This window comes from Mustela nigripes, unplaced genomic scaffold, assembly GCF_022355385.1.
Source record: "Mustela nigripes isolate SB6536 unplaced genomic scaffold, MUSNIG.SB6536 HiC_scaffold_76, whole genome shotgun sequence".
In the NCBI taxonomy this organism is placed as follows: Eukaryota; Metazoa; Chordata; class Mammalia; order Carnivora; family Mustelidae; genus Mustela; species Mustela nigripes.
In genome coordinates, this window is record NW_026739491.1 from 2193979 (window position 1) to 2217501 (window position 23523).

Genomic DNA, 23523 nt, shown 5'->3' on the forward strand with positions numbered 1-23523 from the left:
GGAGCACTGGCAATGTTAAAGAGCTTGAATAAACAGGACTTTGCAATTACGGATAAGAGACTAAGAGAGAGACAAAAGGACCATGACGACTTCCACTTTTTGCTTGGCCACTAGATAAATGGAATGTCATTAACCAAAAAGGGAAAGAAGTAGAATCTGAAGGGGGTAGATTTGGGATTCTATCTGGAGAATATGGAGCCCTGGGACATCCAATAGGCTGAAGCGGAAAATGCACATCTGTCTAGAGTTTGGAGAGAGAGGGGAACAAGAAATAAAGGTTTGGAGGTCACTGGCACTCAGTGGTGGTTTGAGGTTGTATGCTACCCATGGGGGGGGGGGGAGAACAAGATGAAAAGGAAGACAAGGATGAAACACCACAGAATATTAATTTTTAAAGGGCAGGGTAAGGAAGAAGTGGCTGAGAAGAAAAGTGAGTAGGTGCATTTGAAGTGGTCAAAGAACTAAGAAAGGAAGTTTCTTGGTTTTCTGAAGAAGAAAACCTTAAGAAGGAAATGGTCATTAACCTGAAATGCTACAGTTAGTTCAAGTAAAATGAAGTTTAAAAAAAAAAAAGTATTTTAGATTTGGTAGATATGTTACTAGAAGTTTCAGTGAGTTCACTAGAGCAGAATGAAGATGGAAACTGACTGCAGTGAGTTGATAATGGGCTATAAGGTAAGGCAAAAGTAACATCAAATAGAGACTAAGCCAAGATTAAGCTTTTTAAGAAATTTAATCATGAAGTGACACAAAGACAGGGCAATGGCAGAAAGAAATTAAGAAAAAGAAATTCTTGTTATTTAAAAGATAAAAGAAATGTAAGCATGTTTTATAAAGTCAGGAGAACCCAAAGAAGAAGGTACAATAGACAGAAATAAGTGACGTAGCAACACCACAGAGGAGACTGTTTCTAGATACATCACATTTCCAGACTGCTGGCCTGGCTCATTTACCGTTTTATACTACTTCACATCATAGAAGTTTTCCTTTTATGAAACTAAGAGAAAGCTGCTCTGAATTGAAACAGTAAAAATATTGAACATTCTTAAAACATTCAAGTAGGAAGCAACAATGAGAATATTTTTTCTCAAAAAAAAAAAATAGGAAACTGAAACTGAAAGGAAAATCTTTGAATGGGAAAATGCCTGAGCATGGACATGATAGGCCACCTTACTAGACTACTAGCTTCTTGAAAGCCTAATGAATTAATATATTTGAAAACACTTGCTATATATCTACTTTGCTAGGCTTGAGGGGTACAAATATGAGGAAGACACATTCTCTATCCTCAAGAATCTCACAAATAATTACAACACAGTGCAATGAAAACAAATAAGAGAGGTGGGCACAAATACCATGAGTACACAGAAAAGGGATACCTATCTAGCTTTGCCTGCAGAGTAGAAAGAAGTCAAGGAAAACTTTCTAGAGGATCTTGCTTACACTGGATCTTCAAAGGATAAGTAGGAATTTACCAGGTAAAAAGGAAAGAGAATTCATGCATAGAGAACAGCATATGCAAAGGCACAGAGAACTGAGTGAGACCAGTATAAAGAGATGACGGCAGGGAAGGATGCAAGAGAGTCAATCAAGAATGAGCTGCTAAAAGCATCAGTGCTAATGAGTTTGAACATCTTGAAGGTGATGACCAGTCACAGGAAAATAACACTCCAAGATTTTCTTTTCTTTTTTTATTATAATCCCAATGTAGTTAACATTCAGTGTTATTATTAGTTTCAGGTATACAATATATTGATTCAACACTTCTACCACCCAGTAGTCATCAAGATAAGTGTACTCTTTTTTTTTTTTTAAGATTTTATTTATTTGACAGACAGAGATCACAAGTAGGCAGAGAGGCAGGCAGATAGAGAGTGAGAGAAGGAAGCAGGCTCCCTGCTGAGCAGAGAGCCCGATGTGGGACTCGATCCCAGGACCCTGAGATCATGACCCGAGCCGAAGGCAGTGGCTTAACCCACTGAGCCACCCAGGCGCCCCGAGATAAGTGTACTCTTAATCGCCTTTACCTATTTCACCCAGCACCCTTTCCATCTCACCTCTGGTAACCATCTGTTCATTATAATTAAGAGTCTGTTTCTTGGTTTATCTCTTTCCCCTCTTTATTTGTTTCCTTTCTTAAATTCCATACATGAGTGAAATCATAAAGTATTTATTATTCTCTGACTGCCTTATTTCACATATAATTATTCTCTGACTGCCTTACTTCGCATATCATAGCACTTTACTCTTTGATCATCCATGTTACGGCAAATAACAAGATTTTGTTCTTTTTATGACTGAATAATATTCCATTGTGTATGTATACCACATCTTTATCCATCCATCTATTGATGAACACGGGTCGCTTCCATAATTTGGCTAAATAATGCTGCAGAAACCACGGGGGTGCATATATCCCCTTGAATTACTGTTTTCATATTCTTGGGTAAATCCTCAGCAGTGAGATTACTGGATCGTAGGGTACTTCTATTTTTAATTTTTTTTGAAGAACCTCTATACTGTCTTCCCCAGTGGCTGCACCAGTTTGCAGTCCCACCAACAATGCACAAGGGTTCCTTTTTCTCCACAATTGTTTCTTGAGTTTTTGATTTTAGACATTCAGAAAGATGTAAGCTGCTATATCTCATTGTGATTCTGATTTGCCTTCCCCTGATGATGAGTGATGTGGAGCATCTTTTCATGTGTCTGTTGGCATCTTTGGAGAAATGACTGTCTATGTCTTCTGCTCTTTCTTAATTGGATTATTCGCTTTTTAGTGTTGAGTTTTATAAGTTCTTTATACAATTGGCTACTAACCCTTTACTGGATATGCCATTTGCAACATTTTCATTCTTTTCACCCTCCAGGGACCTAGTACCATACCTTCCACTATAGAAAACTCACAATAAATGTATGTGGAATTAAAATATGAGTTACTTCATCAAGCTTCTTTGTCAATCTTTGATTAGTTAGGTACAACTACTGGCAATAGCAACAAATGTACTCCAAGAATAAAGGATATAAAAAGAAAAAACAGAGTAAGAAGCTGATCCCCTGTGTACACAAGAGGAAGTAAACTCAACAAACAACTGGACCAATGGTGTCCCATAAATACTGTGCAGGAGGGATGAACTTGACTGAATCCTAGGGAACTCCTAAGCTCTGGACAAAGATGAGGTCAAATTCCCACTATAATTTAAGAATCTCTAATAAAAATAACAATCTTAAATTCTAATGTGATGAGCCAATCACACTAGTTTGGTTCTGAATGAAAAAGGGTAACATTCTACAGTCACCAGCATCAGAGGCTGGAGATAGTCATCTATCAGGTTACCATTATTAGACTACAAGAACTAATTTACTTACTTGACTCCAATGCAATGAAGCCTAAAGGTAATGTAATTATTGTGCCTAATGTCCTATTTCAAAAAAATATTTGATAAAGGTCCACAGAATAGTTTAAGAATATAATTTACCAAATAAAACGGAACAAAGAATATAGTGATCTGGATTCTAGTCTCAAATCAGATACGGATTAATTATATATATAACCATGGCTAAGTCAAAACAGTCCACATCCCAGTTTATTTATTACAGTGATGTACTTACTCATGACTGCAATAAATGTTCTAAGTTCTTAAAAAAAGTAGTACTTGGGGGAAAAAAAGTAGTACTTGACCGGTAAGATGAAGGTGTTCCATATGAGATGAAGTTAACTCTATGACTAAAGCTAACCTATTCCATTGAAATAGAACTTACCTCCAAAAACATTCAGTGCACTCAATAGATACATATACATGATAGATACATATACAATGATATACCTTCATTAACTCCTAAAAGGCATTATTCAAACATTCCATAAATAAGGAAACAGATATATTAAATTATTAACTCAAAATCTATGAAAAAGTCTATTTCAGGAACAGAATCAAACTCCAGTTCCCCTCCCCCAACCACAGTCCCTTTTTCACGTCACCTACTTAGCTTAAATAATGTTGTTCTATGCATCAGAAACATAATTAGTTATGACAGGAACAGAAACTTCTCTCTCAAAGGCTTCAAATCCATTTTAGTAAGATATGTTCAAATTTAAAATGAGAATGGCTTCATAAATGGCAACTATTTATTAAACCCAGAAAGTATTTCATCTTATATTAGGTTAAGCAATCTGTAAGGAATAGAGACTGTAATTTTTAAACATAGAGTCAGAAAAGCAAAGCAGTAGCAAAGGCCAAAGACTATGAAGGTGTCTCTCTAAAAAGGAATAAGAAAAATAGGATAAAGGGTAAAAGGAAAATAAAACCTAAAACTGAACTGTTTCTAAGTATTCTAAGTTTCTAAGTATTCTAAGGAATACTATGGAATATCTGTACCACGGACAAGTGGCTTGAAAAATAAACCGCCAGTTAAGCATCAGATACCTATTAACTCATCTTCCACATTAGCAAAATGCTTTTTTCCTCCCACAGGGTACCTCCTGGGAAAAACTAGGTACTGTCATATTTGCTGTTAATCTGATACAGCATTTTCTGGAGGCTATTTGGAAATAAGTAGTAAAAAATATGTTTTTATAAAAAATATATATATTTAAGTTCTTTCAAGAAAAAGAACTTAAATTCTTTTATACTAACTTTAACCAAGTTAGGTAGATGGATTATTGTTTTCAATTCTTTATATTCTGATATAAAATTATTATCCACACCCGTTGTCATGTAACTTTGCAGGGCTTGGCCACATGATTTGTTTCGGCTAGTGAGATTTTAAAAGACTTGATGCCAGCAGAGACTTAAAAATGTATTTTGGTCTGCTTCGGGTATTCTGGTGAAATGGGTATGCCCCAGGTTGTTGCTGCCTCTTCGTGGCAGGCCTCCAAGTGAACAGGTACAGAGCAGAGCTGGCAGGACCAGCCAACCCACAAACTCAAGTAGATGTGTCTAGCCTAGATCAGGAAAACTCAAGGTGATATACAGATCCAGTGAGAAAATAAATGTTGTAAGCTACTCAATACAACACTGGTTTGTTATGCAGAACTATTACAGCAATAGCCGACCAATACATCCAGTAATCTCACACCTAAGAATGTATCCTAAGGCGATCAGAGACAAACAAATTCACACACGCATTTCTACCATAGCAGTATTTGTAACAGCAAAAAACTGGAAACATCCTATCATCAAATATTAGAGGAATAACCAAATTATAATCTATAGCCAGACCACTAAGTATTTGAACCTATAAAAATCGTAGTTTTAAAAAACACTCAAAAATGTTAGATGTTCATAATAATTTCAGTTTAAAAAAGCATCAAATGCAAGATGACTGTTTTAAAAAACTATCTAACCTCTATTCTGACAAGCAAAAGACCACACATCATGCCAAAATGAGGAGGAAGGGGTGCAAAATAAGAATGAACCCTATTAAAGAAATTAATAGTTGCTTCTATACTTCAGTATTAGTAGTATTTAAAATAGATGGATTCTCTGAATAGAGAGGTTCATATACCATGAGGAGAATGTCACTGGATATTTAAATGCTAACTCTCTGTAGAACAGACAAAAGTTTGGTGTTAAAAATTTTTTAAAATAATGTTTCTTGTCTATTCCTGGTTATAAAAAGGCAACATATTTACTGTAGAGATTAAAGCAAACATACATTAAGACCATAAAGAAAAAATAAACCACCTGTAAATTCATCAGCTTCCAACACTCCATAGTGACACTTTCTATTATGTATTTACATGCCTACATACATACATACAAGAAACACAGTCAAAAGTGGGATTATAATGCATATGAAGCTGCATGTACTTTTTCACTTGCTTTATCAAGAGCACATCCTCTATCATTAAAATATTTTTGAAATCATGATTTTTTAATGGCTCCATACCATGTAATTGGTTTAACCAATCAAGTCTGGGGATTTCCTGAGTTAAAACTGTCAACCACAAATTAAAGCCCTGTGGGCCAAGGAGCTGATTTCAAAATCTGCAATAGGGAGTTTATTCAAAAATCTCAAGTTACAGTTTGAAAACACTGGAACCTTCTAACCAAGAATTCAATGAAATTCACTGAGCTTTAGCCATGAAAGATGCTCACTAAAGACCATATTTTCCCAAATGGAGCATAACATTTCATAATTAGTCTTGAGGAAGAAACTGATTAAGTACCAAAGATTGAGGTAGTAATAACAAATAAGAATAAGTGCCCACTGTAAGAATTAATGACTATCCACAATGTTTGTTTTTTTAATAAAGCAAAAAAAGAGCATGTGTGCATCTATTACTTGTATAAATTTTTAAGTGGCTATAGAAAAAATGACAATAGAAAAGTGAACATAGTATAAAAGGAATAGAAACAAATAATGATAATGGTTAGTAGCTGTTAATTCTGGATTATGACATTCTTTGTACTTTGCTGAATTTAGCATTTTTCTCACAACCAAAAAAATTAATGTTACATTAAAATATCTGCCATGTGAGTAATGTAATTCAGATTTTAGTAATGAAAGTAAAAGGAAAATCAGTGTTTTGCCAGAGGCTAAGTAGATCTTTTGAGAAGGAAAAACAAAATGCTAGGCATTCCGCATTAGGCGTTTGTTGTAAAAGAAAACTATTTCAAACTGAATTATCAATGTTTTATGTTGGAAATAAGTCTGAGGAAGGCCCAGCTTCTAAAATTCAAACTTAGTTCAGATGACAGTTTACCACTTGATGAAATGTCTAACTGAACATAAACGTAAATGGTTACAATTTTCTATTAACTGAGGTCCCTAGTTTAAAAAAAAAAAGAAATTAAAGAAAAAGTTATAGAAATAAACTAAATCTTCACATCAGTTCCCACAAACAAAAATTTCAAATAAATGTAAATTTTTTCAATTGCCCCATTTTCCCCAAATGTAGCTTAGATTGTCTTAACTTTGTGACAGCATCCCCCACCCCTACTCCACTAATCAGTTCTCACCTTCTTTCCTGGCTGCAACACGTGAATTTTTCAGCAAAAGTGACTCATTCATTGGCATCTTGTCAAACTAACCCTGAAACTATAAGGAGGCTCAATGCTAACAGAATTCTAAAGCTAGAACACTTTCACTAACACACATCAATTTGACTTTAGAGACTGAATCACTTTCAGAGCCAAATACATACTAACGAACTCTGTTTATATTTTTTCTTACAAATTGTTCTCTACCACGCTATCTCCTCCCAATTTTAGTTTGGCAATTCCCTAATCTAAAATATCTCCTGTCTCTAGAGAAGACAAGGGGGGTATGCAGAAGCATAAGAACAGGAACAGGGAGAAAAAAAGCTGTTGTTCACTCAGCTTGGAAAAAGATTCTGTTCTAAACAATTAACAACTCATATCCATTCCACATAGTTCTCAAAATTTATTTCTCCTCTTAGTTAAGTGAAAACAAAATAGAAAACACAATACAAACACAATCAGAAATCTCCAGGGATACATTACTCTCATTACTATTATTTCACTAAACAAAAGTTAAAAAAAAAAAAAAAGAAAAAGAAAATCAATTATTGAGAACTGTTTACTCAAAAATCTTCAATAAGCTGTCACTAGCAGGAATTATGAATTGAAAATCACCTTATGCTTTTGGTTTGCACGTTCACCTACACCAAGACAGAAAACTCCTTTCAACCAGAGGGAGAGTGGTGGGGAAAGAACAGGAAACAAATGCTTTGTCAGATTACCATAGACATTTACTAAGAGCTCTATCAATTGTCACACTCCACCTGGTGGCAGGAGCTGCATGAATTGGCGAAGTAGAGGTCATTATACAAGAAATTCCAAAGAAAACTTTGCAGATGTCCTTGGAAAAAAAGCAAGATGCTCTTCTCTTGCTCTATATAGATTTATTTATATAGAGCAAGGTGCCACCAAAGTTTCTTCATGTAATAGGTCACTATCTAATAAAGAATAACATAAAGGTATGACAATAATCAGAATGGGAGACCTACATTTACAGCAATTTATTTACAACCATTTTCTCCACGGTAAGTTACATGTCATCTCAAGCCTTTAAAACAGGTTAACAAGACACATCCAGCAACCACAAGATTCTCTATCACATACTCCCACTAACTTTCTTTACCTCCTTCCCCTATGGGTAAACTATAGAGTTTAATTAACATAGTTAACAGCAGCCTGCCACATTGCTTTTAGGTATCTGCCAGGAACATATACCCATGGGATACTCTAGACACTGATTTCAACCAAAAATAAAAATAGATAAACAGAGCTCAAACAAAATTAAAACTGAGTCTGGCTGCCCACACTTATTTTCACACATGAGGAAAAATAGCAGTTCTCCTAGAAGCCTCGAGCAGACATATCTTTAGAACACAATGTTAAAAATATGCCCCCTCCCCCTTTTTTCCCTACCTGTTTCTCACTCAAAGCTGTGATTTTGGCTTGGAGTTCATGAAGCTGTTTCTTTAAATCAGCATTCTGATTGGAAAGAAAAAATATCTGTGAGAAAGATATTTCATTTGTTAACAGAATAGTAGCAAGAAGACTTTATGCATACTGTATTACAAATGATGAAGCAATCTTAAGCATTTAGCCAATCAAATTTGTCATGCATTAAATATTATCACCACCTAATGCACAGATCCTAAATGTAGCTCCTAGCACTGGAACAGGAGCAGTTCCTTTGCAATTGTTTCAAATTACAAGAAGTTTTATATCTTAGCATCTTGTACTGTAAGAGTATTCCTTCCTATTGAAACATTTTATTCTTTATAGAAAGTATCAGTTGACAAAAAACCTCAAGCTCCACTAATCAGACAAAAGCAGGAAAATGGAAGTTATAAGTATGCATAGACTACATACTTAAAGGCATTATCAATAACAATAAGAGTTTTTCTCTACTTGCCCTCTCTCTTATTTAGTAGAGTACATTTGTTATTTTAGCCTAGATTTGAAATGCTGTCAGTGCTGCAACCGCCTTAACACTACATCATTCAAATTAACACACTGACTACCAGGGTATTTTCTCAGTTCTAAAATTCTAGGAATCAAAAAAGAATACTATTTTAGATGAGATACACTGAGTGTGCTTGCTTTTTACTCAAGTGGGGAAAAAATCCAAAATTAAAATTTTCAAATGCTTAATGCAGCAGGACAGTCTACTAACAGACTGAACACCATTCCAATAAAAGACTACTTTTTCTTCATTGTTTCACATGCATTTCTTTTGATTCCCCCTGCTTGGTCTTCTGCCAGAGGTGGTGCACACATCCTCCCCCTCATGTTTACTCTACATTGTCTTTTTTATACTTGATATAAGGCTTCACTAATGAGATCACTCACAATGCTGTCCAACAACTTACTGCCCCTTCAGATTCTTTTGAGTTAAGATTACTCTGTTACATGACCACCAGCTCTATCAGAAATGCTAAAATTTTCTAATATTTCAGTTGCTGACAATGTAGGTTACCATATTACATATGAAAGAGTCTATTAATCTAAGGTCTACTGCCTCTTGGTTCCCTAAATCTAATTTAAATTTTAATACACTTTAAAAAATAAATAAAAATGGGAAAGCTTCTCAAAGAAGCAGGACTGTCAAACAGGAGTTAAATGTGGGCCATAATGCCAGCCCTCAGAATCCATGGATTATGTTAACACACACTAGTTAGGCCACTGGGTGCTAAGTTTTTGGAGAAATGAATATATTTCCCATTTCCAAAAATATCAATCTGCTTCAGTACCATTCTTTAATCCTGGAATTTATTTTCTTAACTTTACAACGGGGAATGTATGGTATGTTTAACAGCCATATATATATTGTGTGTGTGTGTATAACACACATATGGCTGTATAATACACACACACACACACACACACACACACAAATGGTCCTAAATGTTCTGTTAAAAGATTTATGGGTAAACAAATCCTGAAAGTCTGATAAATATTCTCCAAACTTGTGACCCACTGCCTAATGGCTACAAAAGAGACACTACCTGAACAATAAATCTAATCATCAAAGGCAAAATAACTTTTTAGGAAGATTTCTCTTCAGGGATAGAGAAAAAATGTCTAAGTCAAAAACTCTTATGAGAATTTAAAGAGAAAATAACATCTGCTAGGTTATCATACAAGGTACTTTTAAACCCTCTTTAAGAGCCCTTTCTAAGATAATTTTTAAAAATTTCTTTAAAAATTATTCTGAAATTATTTAATCATAGTGGAATTAAGTATTTAAATGTTCTGTACTGTACCTGTACTATATAAGCTATGAGAATGTAAGAATTGTTCTGGGTCATATACAATAATTTGGAGAATACAAAGTCTCAAAAGCTGACTCTGAATAAGCAGGCTTATGGAAGTGAAATGCAAACCATATGAAGAATATTAACTCAGTTTTTCCCCCCAAATACTCAAAGAAATGAACATAAAAGCAAAATAACAGAAACAAAGATAAAATGATAGCTACACTATAATAGATTGACTAGATTTTTCTAAACACTTGTAACATGAAGACTAATGTGCTAAAAACAACTGCTGCTAGAGAGGAGATAGTTTCTAAAACTTAAGTCCTGGTCTGTATTTTAGCATCTTATAGTTATTTTTAATTATTTTAATTTAAAAACTAAATGAATAAAAGTAGTACTTTACCTGTGGATCCTGCTTCATTTGAGCGACCAGTTTCTAGTAATAAAGAGAGAAAAGGAGCCATCAGTCTTATATATTAATCCACTATGGCTAATTGGACTTGGCCCCCAAAATCTAAAATTTTAAGTTTCCCAGAAAAAAACAAGCAACACACAATTGGAACAGACCAAAAGCCATATATGAGCCATAAAAAAGGTTACTGAGACACTCTTCTTAATATATACATATATATATATACACCAAACTACCACTTTGAGTTTGAAATTAAAAGCTCCTGCATTTTAACAAATCTGGAGATGGAGTGCGGGATGGGGGCTTTTTTTTTTATTAATTTTTATTTTTTTTTAAAGATTTTATTTATTTATCAGAGGGGGGGCGGAGAGCGAGCACAGGCAGACAGAATGGTAGGCAGAGGCAGAGGGAGAAGCAGGCTCCCTGCCAAGCAAGGAGCCTGATGTGGGACTCCATCCCAGGACGCTGGGATCATGACCTGAGCTGAAGGCAGCTGCTTAACCAACTGAGCCACCCAGGCGTCCCAAGGGATGGGGGCTTATAAAAAGCAATTTAAACAAGCTGGATGCTCCAAAAGCCAAACATCCCTTTAAAATGTTGTCATTGTTTAGAGTCCCAAAAAGCCTGGAAAGAAGCTGCTCCCCTAACAAAAAAGGCCTGTTTGTATACAGCAAGCTACAGATCTGGCAAGTTTGTTGGTTTGGTTCTCACCACAAAAGGAGGCTAGTATCAGCTGTGGACTTTGCCACTGTCTTCTGGGGGGGGGGGGTACTCCGCGGAGCTGTGATGCTCAGTATTTGAGAGTAAGGAAGTGAAGGAGCAACAACATAAACTCTACCTACCTGGGCTCCTCTGGGAAGGAGAGTGCTACCAGAATACTCAAAAAGAAAGACATTTACTCGGGAAAGCAGAAGTCCAAATAAAAGAGAAAGAAAAATGGACATCTTCTGACCTAATCCAACTTCTAAGAGCATCATTGCCCAAAAATAACAATAACCAGGACAGAAAAATTTGAAGGACAAAAAAATATCAGAAAGCTGATTCCTAAAAGTTATCTGGGAATAAGCTGTTCCCCAAGTAAATTTTTCATGTAACTAAAAAATCTGTCCCTCTCTTTGAGTGTCAAGGTACTTTAAAAGTTTTTACTCATAATATTTCTAAAATACATACTTATCTGTCCTTATCTTAAAGAGAAAAAAAGTCAGCTTTGACAGATACTTAGAGGCATGATTACATCAGTTAATATACTATTCTATAAACACTGTACCAGGTCCTTAAAACAAAAACCCCAAACTGCTATGATTTAAAGATTTCTCATTGTCTGCATTTTAGTTTTTCGATCTATTTCTTAATGCCAAGGAGTTAGCTAGGAAATCCTGTTACTATTATTAGTCTCCTCCAATAGCCCCTGAACCCCAACTCAAATCTGTGGCTTCTGATCTGCTGTGTGATATGTACAGTGAACTAGTTCTAAGATGAGCAAATAGGTTGTAATAGCTTAAGAAACGCCCCTTGAATAAAATGTATACTCTTCAGTGAATGACTTCTGATATTTACTGTAGTTGGTCAGGAGCCTTACTTCAGGTGCTAAGATGCATTCTGGATAGCTGAGGTTGCCAACCACATAACTTCTATACATACAAGGTACATGTTATTATGTTCTACTTCATATGTGACAGTAGTTAACTCTTCTATATCTGGCCTTAATCTACAAAACAGTAACAACACACATTCTAAGAACTCAGTGACAATGAACACACTTTATACATATATATTTTTCACCAGTGCAGCCTAAAGATTAGCCTCATTTTTCAATGAAAAATATCCTTAGTTTTCGTTTTTAATTTAGTTACTAGAGAGTTGGCTACTACACTAAAGGTGCCTTTTTTTTTTTTTAAGATCTTTATTTATTTGAGAAAGAAAGAGAGAGAGAGAGAGAGAGAGAGAGAGAGAGCATGCATATGAGCAGGGAGGAGGGGTAGAGGAGTTCAATCCCAAGACCTCAAGATCATGGCCTGAGCTGAAGGCAGATGCTTAACAAACTGAGCCAACCAGGGGCGCCTAAAAGTTGCTTTTTTAACCCATTGAGCCACCCAGGCACCCTAAAGTTGCTTTTTTAAAGCCGAAAAACATTTTCTTCCATGACACTGGAACTTAAAAACTGATAACCACTCTAATCCTCCACTCCTGGAGGAAATAAAGAAACCAACTTTTCTATCTATAAGTACTCAAGCTGCAATTTTAGACAATCAGAGGCAGGACAGGAGAAGAAGCTAGTCAACTTAACTAGACCATCCAAATCCCTCATGACTTTAAGCTGACACTATGTAATCAAAATTAAACTCCTTTATTTTGCAAGAATGCAGCAATTTTTTATGAGGATATACTTTACGCCAAAGGTCAGCGTAAGCTATAGTTCATAGAGAAATCGAGCCTACAATCTGTTTTTATAAATAAAGTTTTATTGGGACACAGCCACACCCATTCATTTATATATTATTTATGGCTGCTTTGTCTATACAGCAGCAGAGTAGTAGTGACAGAGACCACAAATGTCTCACAAAGTATAAAACATTTTACCATCTTTACAGAAAAAGTTTGCTAATCTCTGCTTTATACTATGCTCCATTCCATACATACTCCAAAAGTTTAAATATGGTTTCCATCAAATTCATGTAAGAATAATTAAAAAGGCAATTTCTCAAAAAAGATGAGCTACTCATCACAGGCCATTACTATTTCACATTTACTCAACATCAACCCATACATACATTGCAACTTTCTTAGCCATCTCCTTCTCCATAAAGAATAGAAAAATATACTTCTACCACAGCAATACTTTTCTAACATGCTTCTATCCAGTAAGCTCAATTTCAGCACTAATTCCATCCTTACCTGGAAATGCAAAGGGGAGGCTTTTGCTCCCATATTTAGTCAAATGTATGATCTGGCTTTGGCCTCAGCCTAATAGCCAGAGCCTACGTTGATGTTATTTCTGGCATTCCTGAACTTTTCATGATCAGTGATCATGTAGGTTACCACATATCCAACCAGAATAACAACATCAGATTTACAAACAAGGCACATCACTTGTATTTACTACTAATACTTAGTAATTTTCCCCAGATAGGAAAGTATTCTAAATGTAATTACAGTGCAAATATATGTTTTGTAAGTATATAAGTTGAAATATTATCAATCAACATAAAAATAAATGATTATTATTGCACAAACAATATGTGTAATAATTAAGGATGAATATAAAAGCTCCTGATTTATCCTAAAAAAAAGTTGAATATATAAATAAATAAATAATGTAAATATTAAGAGACTAGGATAACTTTCAGAAGAACATTATATCCCTTTTGAGTCAATAAATGTAATTTTAAAAATTAAATTAGATTTTAAAAAGGAATAAACATTAAATTTTTTCATGATTACGATTTTCATAAAATTGGTACATGTGAATTAAAAATAAAGAAGCAAAATAATATTTAAGAATTCTCATTTTTGGGATGCCAGGATAGGTCAGTCGGTTAAGCGTCTGCCTTCAGCTCAGGTCACAATCCCAGGGTCCTGGGATCGAGTCCCACATTGCCCTCCTTGCTCAGTGGGGAGCCCACTTCTCCCCCCACCCCCGCCTGCCACTCTGCTGTGCGCCAGCTCTCTCTTGAATGCACACTCCCCCTCTCTCTCTCTGACAAATGTTTTAAAAACTGACTTCTCATTTTTAGGAGTGCCTAGGTGGTTCCATTGGTTAGGCGTCTGACTCTTTCTTTTTTTTTTTTTTTAACATAAAGATTTTATTTATTTATTTGACAGAGAGAGAGAGAAATCACAAGTAGGCAGAGAGGCAGGCTGGGGCGGGGGAAGCAGGCTTTCTGTGGAGCGGAGAGTCCAACATTGGGACTCCATCCCAGGACCCTGAGATCATGACCTGAGCTGAAGGCAGAGGCTTAACCCACTGAGCCACCCAGGTGCCCCTAGGCATCTGACTCTTAATTTCAGCTCAGTTCAGGATCTCAGGGTCATGAGATCAAACCCCATGTTGGGCTCCACCCTTGGTATGGAGCCTGCTTGGGATTCTCTCTCCCTCTCCTTTTAAAAAAAAATTCTCATTTTTAGTAATTTAGTTCAATTAAGGAGATGAGTCAAGAAAGTCTTATTTGAGACTTGTTCATATCTTGTGAGAATGAAATAAAAGCAGAATGTCAATGCTGCCATCTCCAAATTTCTTGAGAGGAGGAATATCTCCTAAAATCACATACAACTTCATTAAATATCTTTGATCCATACAAATTTCCAATTGGTTATTGTTCTCCAGAAGTTCCTTCTATGATGATGTCAGCTTTGAACATATTATGAATTTAACTGTTGTCATTTGTCATTCAGCCAAATTAAGTATTCAATACAACTCTACATTAAAATACTTACATCTGGGAAAAAAGACAAGCTTGATTTTATAAACAAATTTTTATTCTCCTCAATTAGTAACAGAACAAGGCCAAATAAAATAAAATGTGCATAACTTATTATATACTAAATTTCTTAAAATTACCGTAAAACAAAACACACTTCACCTGGAGAAGCCCACCTGTACACAGCAACCTGTAAAACTACTGCTGAGCAAAATTTTAACAGATCCAAAGCAGAAGCAGGAATTTTTGCATACATAGAGACTTAAAAGTGTGTGTATGCCTTTGAAGCTTTCCTGTAAGCTCTCATCCACCCTAATTCTAAGCAACTTGCAAATTTTAGTAGTTATCAAAAGCCCAAGGGGTGCTTCCAACAATTTCAGAAATTAACTTTACATTGAACTATTTAGATAAAACAAGGGAAACTTGTTCCCTTCCTCTTTCTACTTCTACATCTCAAACATTCAAAAGTAGTTAATTCATCATCATTTATCACTTTTGATTGTATGTGTATATCAGTTTATCTTGAGCCTGGGACCACATCCAGCTAATGTCTAGAAAGGGGATAGAAACAGTGACATTCTGTTTACAAGATATATGGTAATGACCCAGTTATTTAAGGAGAGCTTCATTTCTGGATTAGTTATATTAAATAAGCTGTATTATGCATATAAAGTATGTTATACATATTTAATATTACTTTATTAATATTATATAAACAATTACTCCATATATTTACTTACACATTTTTAGGTTTGTTTAGCCTACGTACCTGAGGTAAATTTTAAGAATCATAATATTTGAAATTTAAACATCTGTGAAGGCAGTGAAGTTTTTGTTGGTTTTTTGTTTGTTTGTTTGTTTGTTTGTTTTTTTGAGAGAGAGAGAGAAAGTGAGTATGAGATGGAGGCGGGAGAGCAGATGGAGAGGGAGACAGAGAATCCCAAGCAGACTCCATGCTGATCATGGAGCCCAAAAGGGGCTAGATCTCATGACCCAGAGATCATGACCTAAGCTGAAATCAAGAGCCAGAGGCTTAACAGACTGAGCCACCCAGGCGCTCTGGCAGTGATGTTTTCTTTACTAAAGACCAGAATCAAGGCATAAAGCTGAGTTATGTAAAAAAACTTCAGTATAAATGGTAGTCAATTTAAACATGCCTCATTACTTAAAATATACAAGTTAATTCACATGAACAAAGTTCTTCAAATGAACCCCCAAAAAGAGTTTGTTTTTTTTTAACACCTTTAGTCTATGAAAAAATATTTTCCATTTTTTTCCTCTGGAAAAGGAAGTCAGGAATACTTTATTAAAATTCTTAGAAGTACTGTCAGTGAGTTTGTTATTTAGCAATAAAAGGTAAATGACATGACCCTCAGACAACTATCTGAAAGACGATTCAAAAGTGTACTGAAATTCAGAGATGGGACAGCTTACTAATCTTAGCCATTACTTAACAACACATCACGGAGAAACCAATAATGGAACATACCTGGTGAACCTGAATTTCCACTTTAAGAGCCTCCTGTAGAGTCTGCAACTCCATCCTCCAGCTTCTCCACTTTCTCTTATGTCTGCTAATTCTACAGTTTCTTCAGCCTCCGTTTAAAATAAACTCCTCTTCTCACTGCAGCTGTGGAGATCATAAAATGTTTTGGATCATAAAGGAAATATTCGTGTTAAATAAAAGAAATTACATTAGCTGAAAATTATCTGATGCTCTAACACAGAGCAAGAAGTTTCCCAAACAGATTTCTTTCCAAAATGAATAGTTTTGTAAGGAATTAGTACCAAATCTTTCTGGGTTTAATTCACTGAACATTCCTCCACAAAACACTTCAAGTAAGTAAGAAACGGGGGTGCGGTGGGGGTTTAATCTCGTCATGAAAACATCTAAGCATGCTTACATGCTCAGCATCATGGTACATCCTGCATTCTGAGGACACAGAACACAGAGCTGAACAAGACCACTTCTTCAGATGAGCTGGGAATCCAGAGGTCAAGACTACAACCATCCAGGATGCACTGTCCTTAGAGACACACAACAACAGGGTCATACATTTTTAAACATCACACAGAGTGAACTGGAAAGTTCAGGGTCTCTCAGAGTTTAAAGAAGACTGGTGTGATTTCGTCTAGATAGATTCTTACTCTATTTTAAAAATAAAACTCAAAACAGGAAAATTCTCATATCATCTAAAGGTTTACATTTAACAAATTAATACTTTACACAGATACAATGCAATCTAACTCTGCTCTGCATAAAGTTACAATAAGCATGTTAAAAAAAATAAACCTCTCATGTCTAATAGAGGTGGTGGTCTAGCAATGGATCAGACAACGAACACCATCTTCCTCACACCTGCCAGCACATCTCTTTTGGCTGTGTGTGTAACTGTGGCAATAATGTCAAAGGTCTGAACTTGTGCATGTGAGCTTTCCCATTCTTCTCTGCTCATCACCACAATTTAAAGAACTCAATGACTAATTTCTCTTTTAATTTTTTTTTCCTTTTCCTTGAATGTGGCCTTAGACATGATTTGAGGCAACCTCCCAAAGCAGAAGTTTGCTTTTGCCAAAATAAATTTAAACTTTACTTCTTTCCTTTCTCCTCTTTGTACCTATAAAACCTGTAGCTACAGCAGCTTTTCAGCATTCTTATAAACCGAGGAAGGGAACAATCAGGAATCTGAAAGAACCACTACTCCTTAAACCAATTCAATGAGATTCATAATCTTTTTACACTTTCCAAAAGTTATTTACCTATGGATCAAGTCCATATTCAACCTAAGTTTTCTTAAAACTTCTTTAAAACCTTCCTTAATAGTTACAATGTGATCAATAACTAGAAAATATATTCCTCTGAATATTAATTTTCATTAAATTTGCTTAATCTTGCTAGACTTAAAACATCACTGGCAATCTTTCCCCTAGGATTTATTTTTGTTATGTAATACCAACACACTCTAACTTAAAAAATAGTAAATGTCAAAAATATAAAATTCCTTCAAACATAACATCCATAGAGCTAGGAAAGGATTACTATACAATCATACTATCAACCAAAAAATTATTAACCAAAAAAAGACAGCACGTTTAGGGGAGACCATTTGCAAAAGGAGATATATTTTGATAAACTACAAAAGCAGTTTTTTAGCTACTTATTATCTTAGAAAACCTATAGAACTGTAATAAATAACTAATTATCAGAATCATGAAGTTACTAAGACCGGGGTTTTTCTTGTCATGTAAGTGTACTCTATATACAAAAGTAAATGTTAAAACTATAGCATCACTTTATTGTTATTTTTTGGTAAGATTTTGTTAAGTAATCTCTATACCCAAGGGGCAGATTGACCTTACAACCCTGAGATTAAGAGTCACATGCTCCAATGACTGAGCCACCTAGGGCTCTCCCTTTAATTTTAAATAGTAAAATAATCTTCCTATTTGAATTTGCAACATATATATATATATATATATATATATATATATATATATATACACACACACACACATATATATTAGAGTTCAACTTGAATTTGTTGAATTAGTTTTGATTTTTGCAAGGTTCTATTAGAAAACATGACCAAAAATGATTTCTTATAATTTTTTGTCAAATTAAGAATCACCTTAAAGTTAAAGGAGTATTTTCAACAATAAAAAGGCCATATTTGATTTTACTGATAGTAACACAGAACAGTATAGTTCAACTCCACATGTAAACTCTGGAAACAAAGAACAGGTTAAAAAACAGGGAGAACTTACAATATAGAACTTACAACATACAAAACAAAGGGTTAACATAATTTATACGTTACAGTGATTACAAATTTTAAAAATATGAATAAAGCAGCTCATAGAAGAATAAGAATGACCAAAAAACATGAAAAACATCCATCTTCAATAGTCATAGAAATGTAAATTTTAAGAAGATGAGTTTTGTCTATCAAACTGACAAAGATCTGTAGAAACAGGTATACTCTGAGCTGTCAAGAGTTCAGGTTGGGTGGCACTTTCATAATTTGCTACTGGTTATCTCTGGGTGGTAGCACTAAGGGTTACTTTCAGTTTTTCAGATTATTGATGTTTTGACATTTTTTTCCACAGAAAATATCCATTTATTTTTAAATTTAAAAAAATTAGCTGAAGATGGCTAAAGTCTCAGAAAATCTGATACCGAGGAAACAAAATGTTCAGGAAAAGAAGAAGTAAAACCAGGATTTAACCTGGAGGCTCTAAATGTCAAAGAGTGCCTCGCAGGATAAGAAGCCCGTAACTCAAGTTAATGAGGAGCTGACAGCTTTTATTCCTTCATCAGATTGTTGTCTGCTTATTAGACACACAGAAAGGCACAAAATTTTATTTGGCCATGACTAAATGCCAATTATTCATTTTATTTCAAAATAAAGCTGAAGGGTTAAAAAAGTTAGTGACTTGTTATAGAAAAGCTATGAAGGATGAGAAAATTCATTTTATACCCTACTTCTTCAAAAAGTTCTCTTTCTGGATAGCAGTTTTAAGAGATTGGTCTCTACCTAAAGAAACACATTATATACATATATTTATAACTTATAAAAACAAGGCAGGCGCATGTTGAACCCGTTTAAAAATTATTTTGGGGGTTTAGAAAATTTATGCAGCTATCATATGATGACAATTTGGGGGCAGTTTATAGCATCATAGAAAAGGTTTTATTTGCTAAATTTGTAAAAACATCATTTATCGTATTTTGACCAATTCCAGTAAGTTACAACTAACAAATCAGTTGCTACAAGGTAAATATAAACAGACTCATAAAGCAGTAATAGACACACTTTACTGAGATACAAGGCCTTTTACCACCTAGCAGCTCTAAACGCTACCATCAGAGAGGGCAATTGCCTAGCTCAAAATACTAATATATGTTATCTTCAGAACTATACATGTCAAACTCCTGGGACACCTAGCGGCTTCTCACCTTCAAAGAACATAAAACCAAAAGCACAAACAAATAAAAACTTCACAAACCAACAAAACAAAAATAATAATCAAATCCGACTAAAAAAAAGACAGCTGTGATATATGGAAAGCACACTCACCATCCCCCTAAAACAAGAAAAAATGGATTCCATTTACTTGCTGTGTAACCACTCTCAGCCTCAGGGTTTTTAATTTGTTTGCTTATAAATCAGAAAAACGGGAAAAATATCATCTACTCATAAAACTGTTACGAGGTTTAAGAGATGATCTTATTTGAAAAACCCTTTGTAAACTACAAAGTTCTATGCTATTCTTAACATACTTAACTCTTTCATTCATACAAATCAACTTTCTAATAAACTTCTCAACACAGTATATTGCTGAGAAGACTGTCGGCTTCCCTATTTTCAAACTCTCTAAGGAAGGGCTTTCTAACTATTTTGCTGGGTACAGTTGTGCTTAGAGATATGTGACCTCTAGGTCTTTCATTATGATTCTAATAATGTAGTAATGCTGTACCTCTGAATGTACTGCTAAGAAACACTGCTCTGTTCCTATATTGGTATAAACTTTTTTTCCCATCAAAACTCAAGTTGTCCACCAACTTTCATTAACCAACAATAAGCCCATAAAACACTGTGCCCCTAGACTGAATTCCCTAAAAATGGACAGCTCAGTGGTCTATACCAAATATTAACTTGGTGTAAGACTCCAGTTGGTGTTTTGTTTTGTTGTTTTAATTAAGAAAACTCTACATCAAATGTGGGGCTCAAACTCATGACCCTGAGATCAAGTCTCATGCTCTACTGACTAAGCCAGCCCAGTGCCCCAAGACTCCACTTTTGATCTATATATTATGCAGAATACTGTCTAGAGTAGGTTTAATTTTTTAAAAAAAGAAGTAGGGGGTGTCTGGCTGGCTCAGTCAGTAGAGTGTGTGATTCCTGATCTTGGGGATATAAGTTCGAGCCCCACACTGGGTATAGAGATTACTTAAAAATAAAATTTAAGAAAAGTAGAAAGTCTTGACAGATCTATGTGTCCTTACTTGTCACATGTCAAACACTAAAATATCAGGTTTCAGTTTGCACAAAAATGCTGAGACATAAATAGTATCTTTAACTTTTAACCTAATAGTGCTAAAAATTATCACAGATGATAAAGCTCTTTAGCAGCACTTAATGAAAACTAGTATTTACTAACATGAATAAAATGACATTAAAAAAACAATACAATGTTTGTTTTCTTATTTTCATGACAGTACTTCTTTGGTGACTCTCAACATGTCAACAGAAAATACTACTGCACAAAGAACTTGGCAATCCTGATTTCAGAGGCTACCCTCCAACACTGGCAAGGTAACTATGCTCAAGTCTTGATATTAATAGCTGTTGACAAAAATCACCTCAGCTAGTGAGACTGATGTTGCCCTAACCATTAGCCATTAGATTAGATTTATACGCATATACATAAACACACACACACACACACACACAAAATTAGATTTATGATAATGTCTGAATGTGTTTGAAAAATCTCTCCTCTGTGTGTTGTTTTTTTGGGAAGGGGCCAGATCCTTATTTAGAAAAAGAAAAGGAATCCCTACACAGGTTACACCATCGCAACACAGCATCAAGTCAGGGGTTCCCAGTAGCACCCTCTTCATCATGGTCGGCTGCATTGTCTTACATCTCTATCTACCACCAATGCTCATCCTGAAATGTAGTTTCTACCTCATATCCCTGGGCCCACTCCTAGCTAATATACACATTCTTCTATTTCCTACCTTTCTTTACAGAAATCAAGCAAGTCTACTAAAATCAGCCCAACTATACCCACTAAGAACATTGCAAGTAAATTTAAAAAACTCATAGAAATTCAGAATGGAGTCTGGAGAGTAGTATATAAGAGCACAGTGACAACAAGGCAGAGATTTTAGAGTTGACTGCCACATTTACTAGAATGCTATTTAATGATAAAAAATTGTCCAGATAAGCCTGGCCAGAAACATATCAATATTTACTACACAAAGAGTAACACCAGAGGGTGTGGTCATCTTGGCATAACCAATAAGCACTTAATAGAAGTGGAAGTTACGGGAGGATAGATTTCAAATCAATTTAAGGAAGAGCTAAGGATTAGAGCTGTACGAAAAAGGAATGGGTTACCTTATGAGGTAGTGGGCTCCCTGTCATTAGAAGTATTCAAGAATGCTGCATATCATATCCCCCTCTTGGAGATTCACAATGCACATTAGCATATTAAAGGTTCTGAGAAGTCCTGCAGTAAAGAAACCTGTTTAACTTTGTTTAACGCAGCATTTCCCAAATTATTTGACCACAGAACATTTTTCCCACCCCCACCCCACCTCAATAATAGTTACTCATTTCTGAGGAACTAGAATTCCTCAGAATACATTACAGAAAATAATGAGCTACATTTTTTTTAAATGTAGTATTCAGTATGTACCCGAATAACAATCTGTCAGGGATATAGGAGAAGAAACTGCCACACCGGTAAAAGTCTGGAAGAGAAAAGCCCTTAGGGTCCCCTCTCTAAGATTCTGTGATTCTATCACATCTCAAAGAAAAGGACTATAGGGTCTTGATTATTTATTTAAAAAGGTTCCATGAGAGAAAGGCAAGTAGAATAAAAACGTAGTAAAATGCAAGGTTAACTGGTTCAAATGCCTCCCTTTCATGTTCAAAGCCCAATCCCTAAAAGGTAAGAGAGACACCTCAAGGACAGTGAATTATCAAAAAGAACCCTTAACCAAATATCTACTCCAGCCACTACATTAATTAAAATTTGAGAGAGAGAATTTAAAAAACAAAAACAAAAACAAGTTGCCTTGTATTAGGGAATGATCCTATTCCGGCTCTCTGGTTTAATTTTTGATTATAATACATGCTCTCCAAATAAGGTTAATATTTGTTTGATCCTTGGTCACTAGACTGCCCTGTGCGATTTCCAATCCTGAATTAGTCATTCCAAAAAAATGATTAAAGTGTGATGATCTATAAGCTGTTAGAGTAGATACTAAAGTAGATCTTAGGAAAAAAATATGTTTGCCTATATGCCCCCACACTGCTACATTTCACTCTCTCTCTTATTTTTTCCTCTTTTAGAATTATCTAAACAACACACACTAAAAATATAATATCAGACATGAAGCCAATCCAGCATTAAATTTAAGGATATAAATGCTTAAGAGTCCCAAATTTCAAAGTCGAGGTTCCCATAGTTACATTAACCTAGCCATTTTGCACACATACTAAGGCCATCAAATTTAACAGCATATTAAGTAATACAAAACACAATAGGAACCTAAACTTTTGAAATTCCTGACTTTAGAATTTTCAGCTTTAAACACTGCATAAAGGACATTTTTGGCAAAGGGGATCTTTACATTTTAACAGGTTATCGAATGTAGGAACATGCAAGCCCAGCAGTATTATTAGAAACATAAATGCATTTGAGATATAGCTATGTGAAATTAG

The 23523-nt window shown here is 35.0% G+C and overlaps 1 protein-coding gene across 15 annotated transcripts in view; it reads right to left on the bottom strand.

Annotated features, from left to right (window-relative positions):
• Positions 1-23523, bottom strand: part of LOC132008247 (PHD finger protein 21A) — a 192697-nt gene that overhangs the window by 140424 nt on the left and 28750 nt on the right. For 6 of the 15 annotated variants that reach the window (XM_059386764.1, XM_059386765.1, XM_059386757.1 and 3 more), the window contains exons 3-5: positions 16554-16694; positions 10638-10670; positions 8397-8483 (exon numbers count right to left, since the gene is read on the bottom strand). In XM_059386764.1, the coding sequence (XP_059242747.1) occupies positions 8397-8483; positions 10638-10670; positions 16554-16607 (174 nt within the window). In that variant the 5' untranslated portion in view covers positions 16608-16694. Of the gene's footprint in view, positions 1-8396; positions 8484-10637; positions 10671-16553; positions 16695-22191; positions 22319-23523 lie in introns of all 15 variants that reach the window. The other 9 variants (XM_059386770.1, XM_059386767.1, XM_059386771.1 and 6 more) reach the window with 3 other exon arrangements.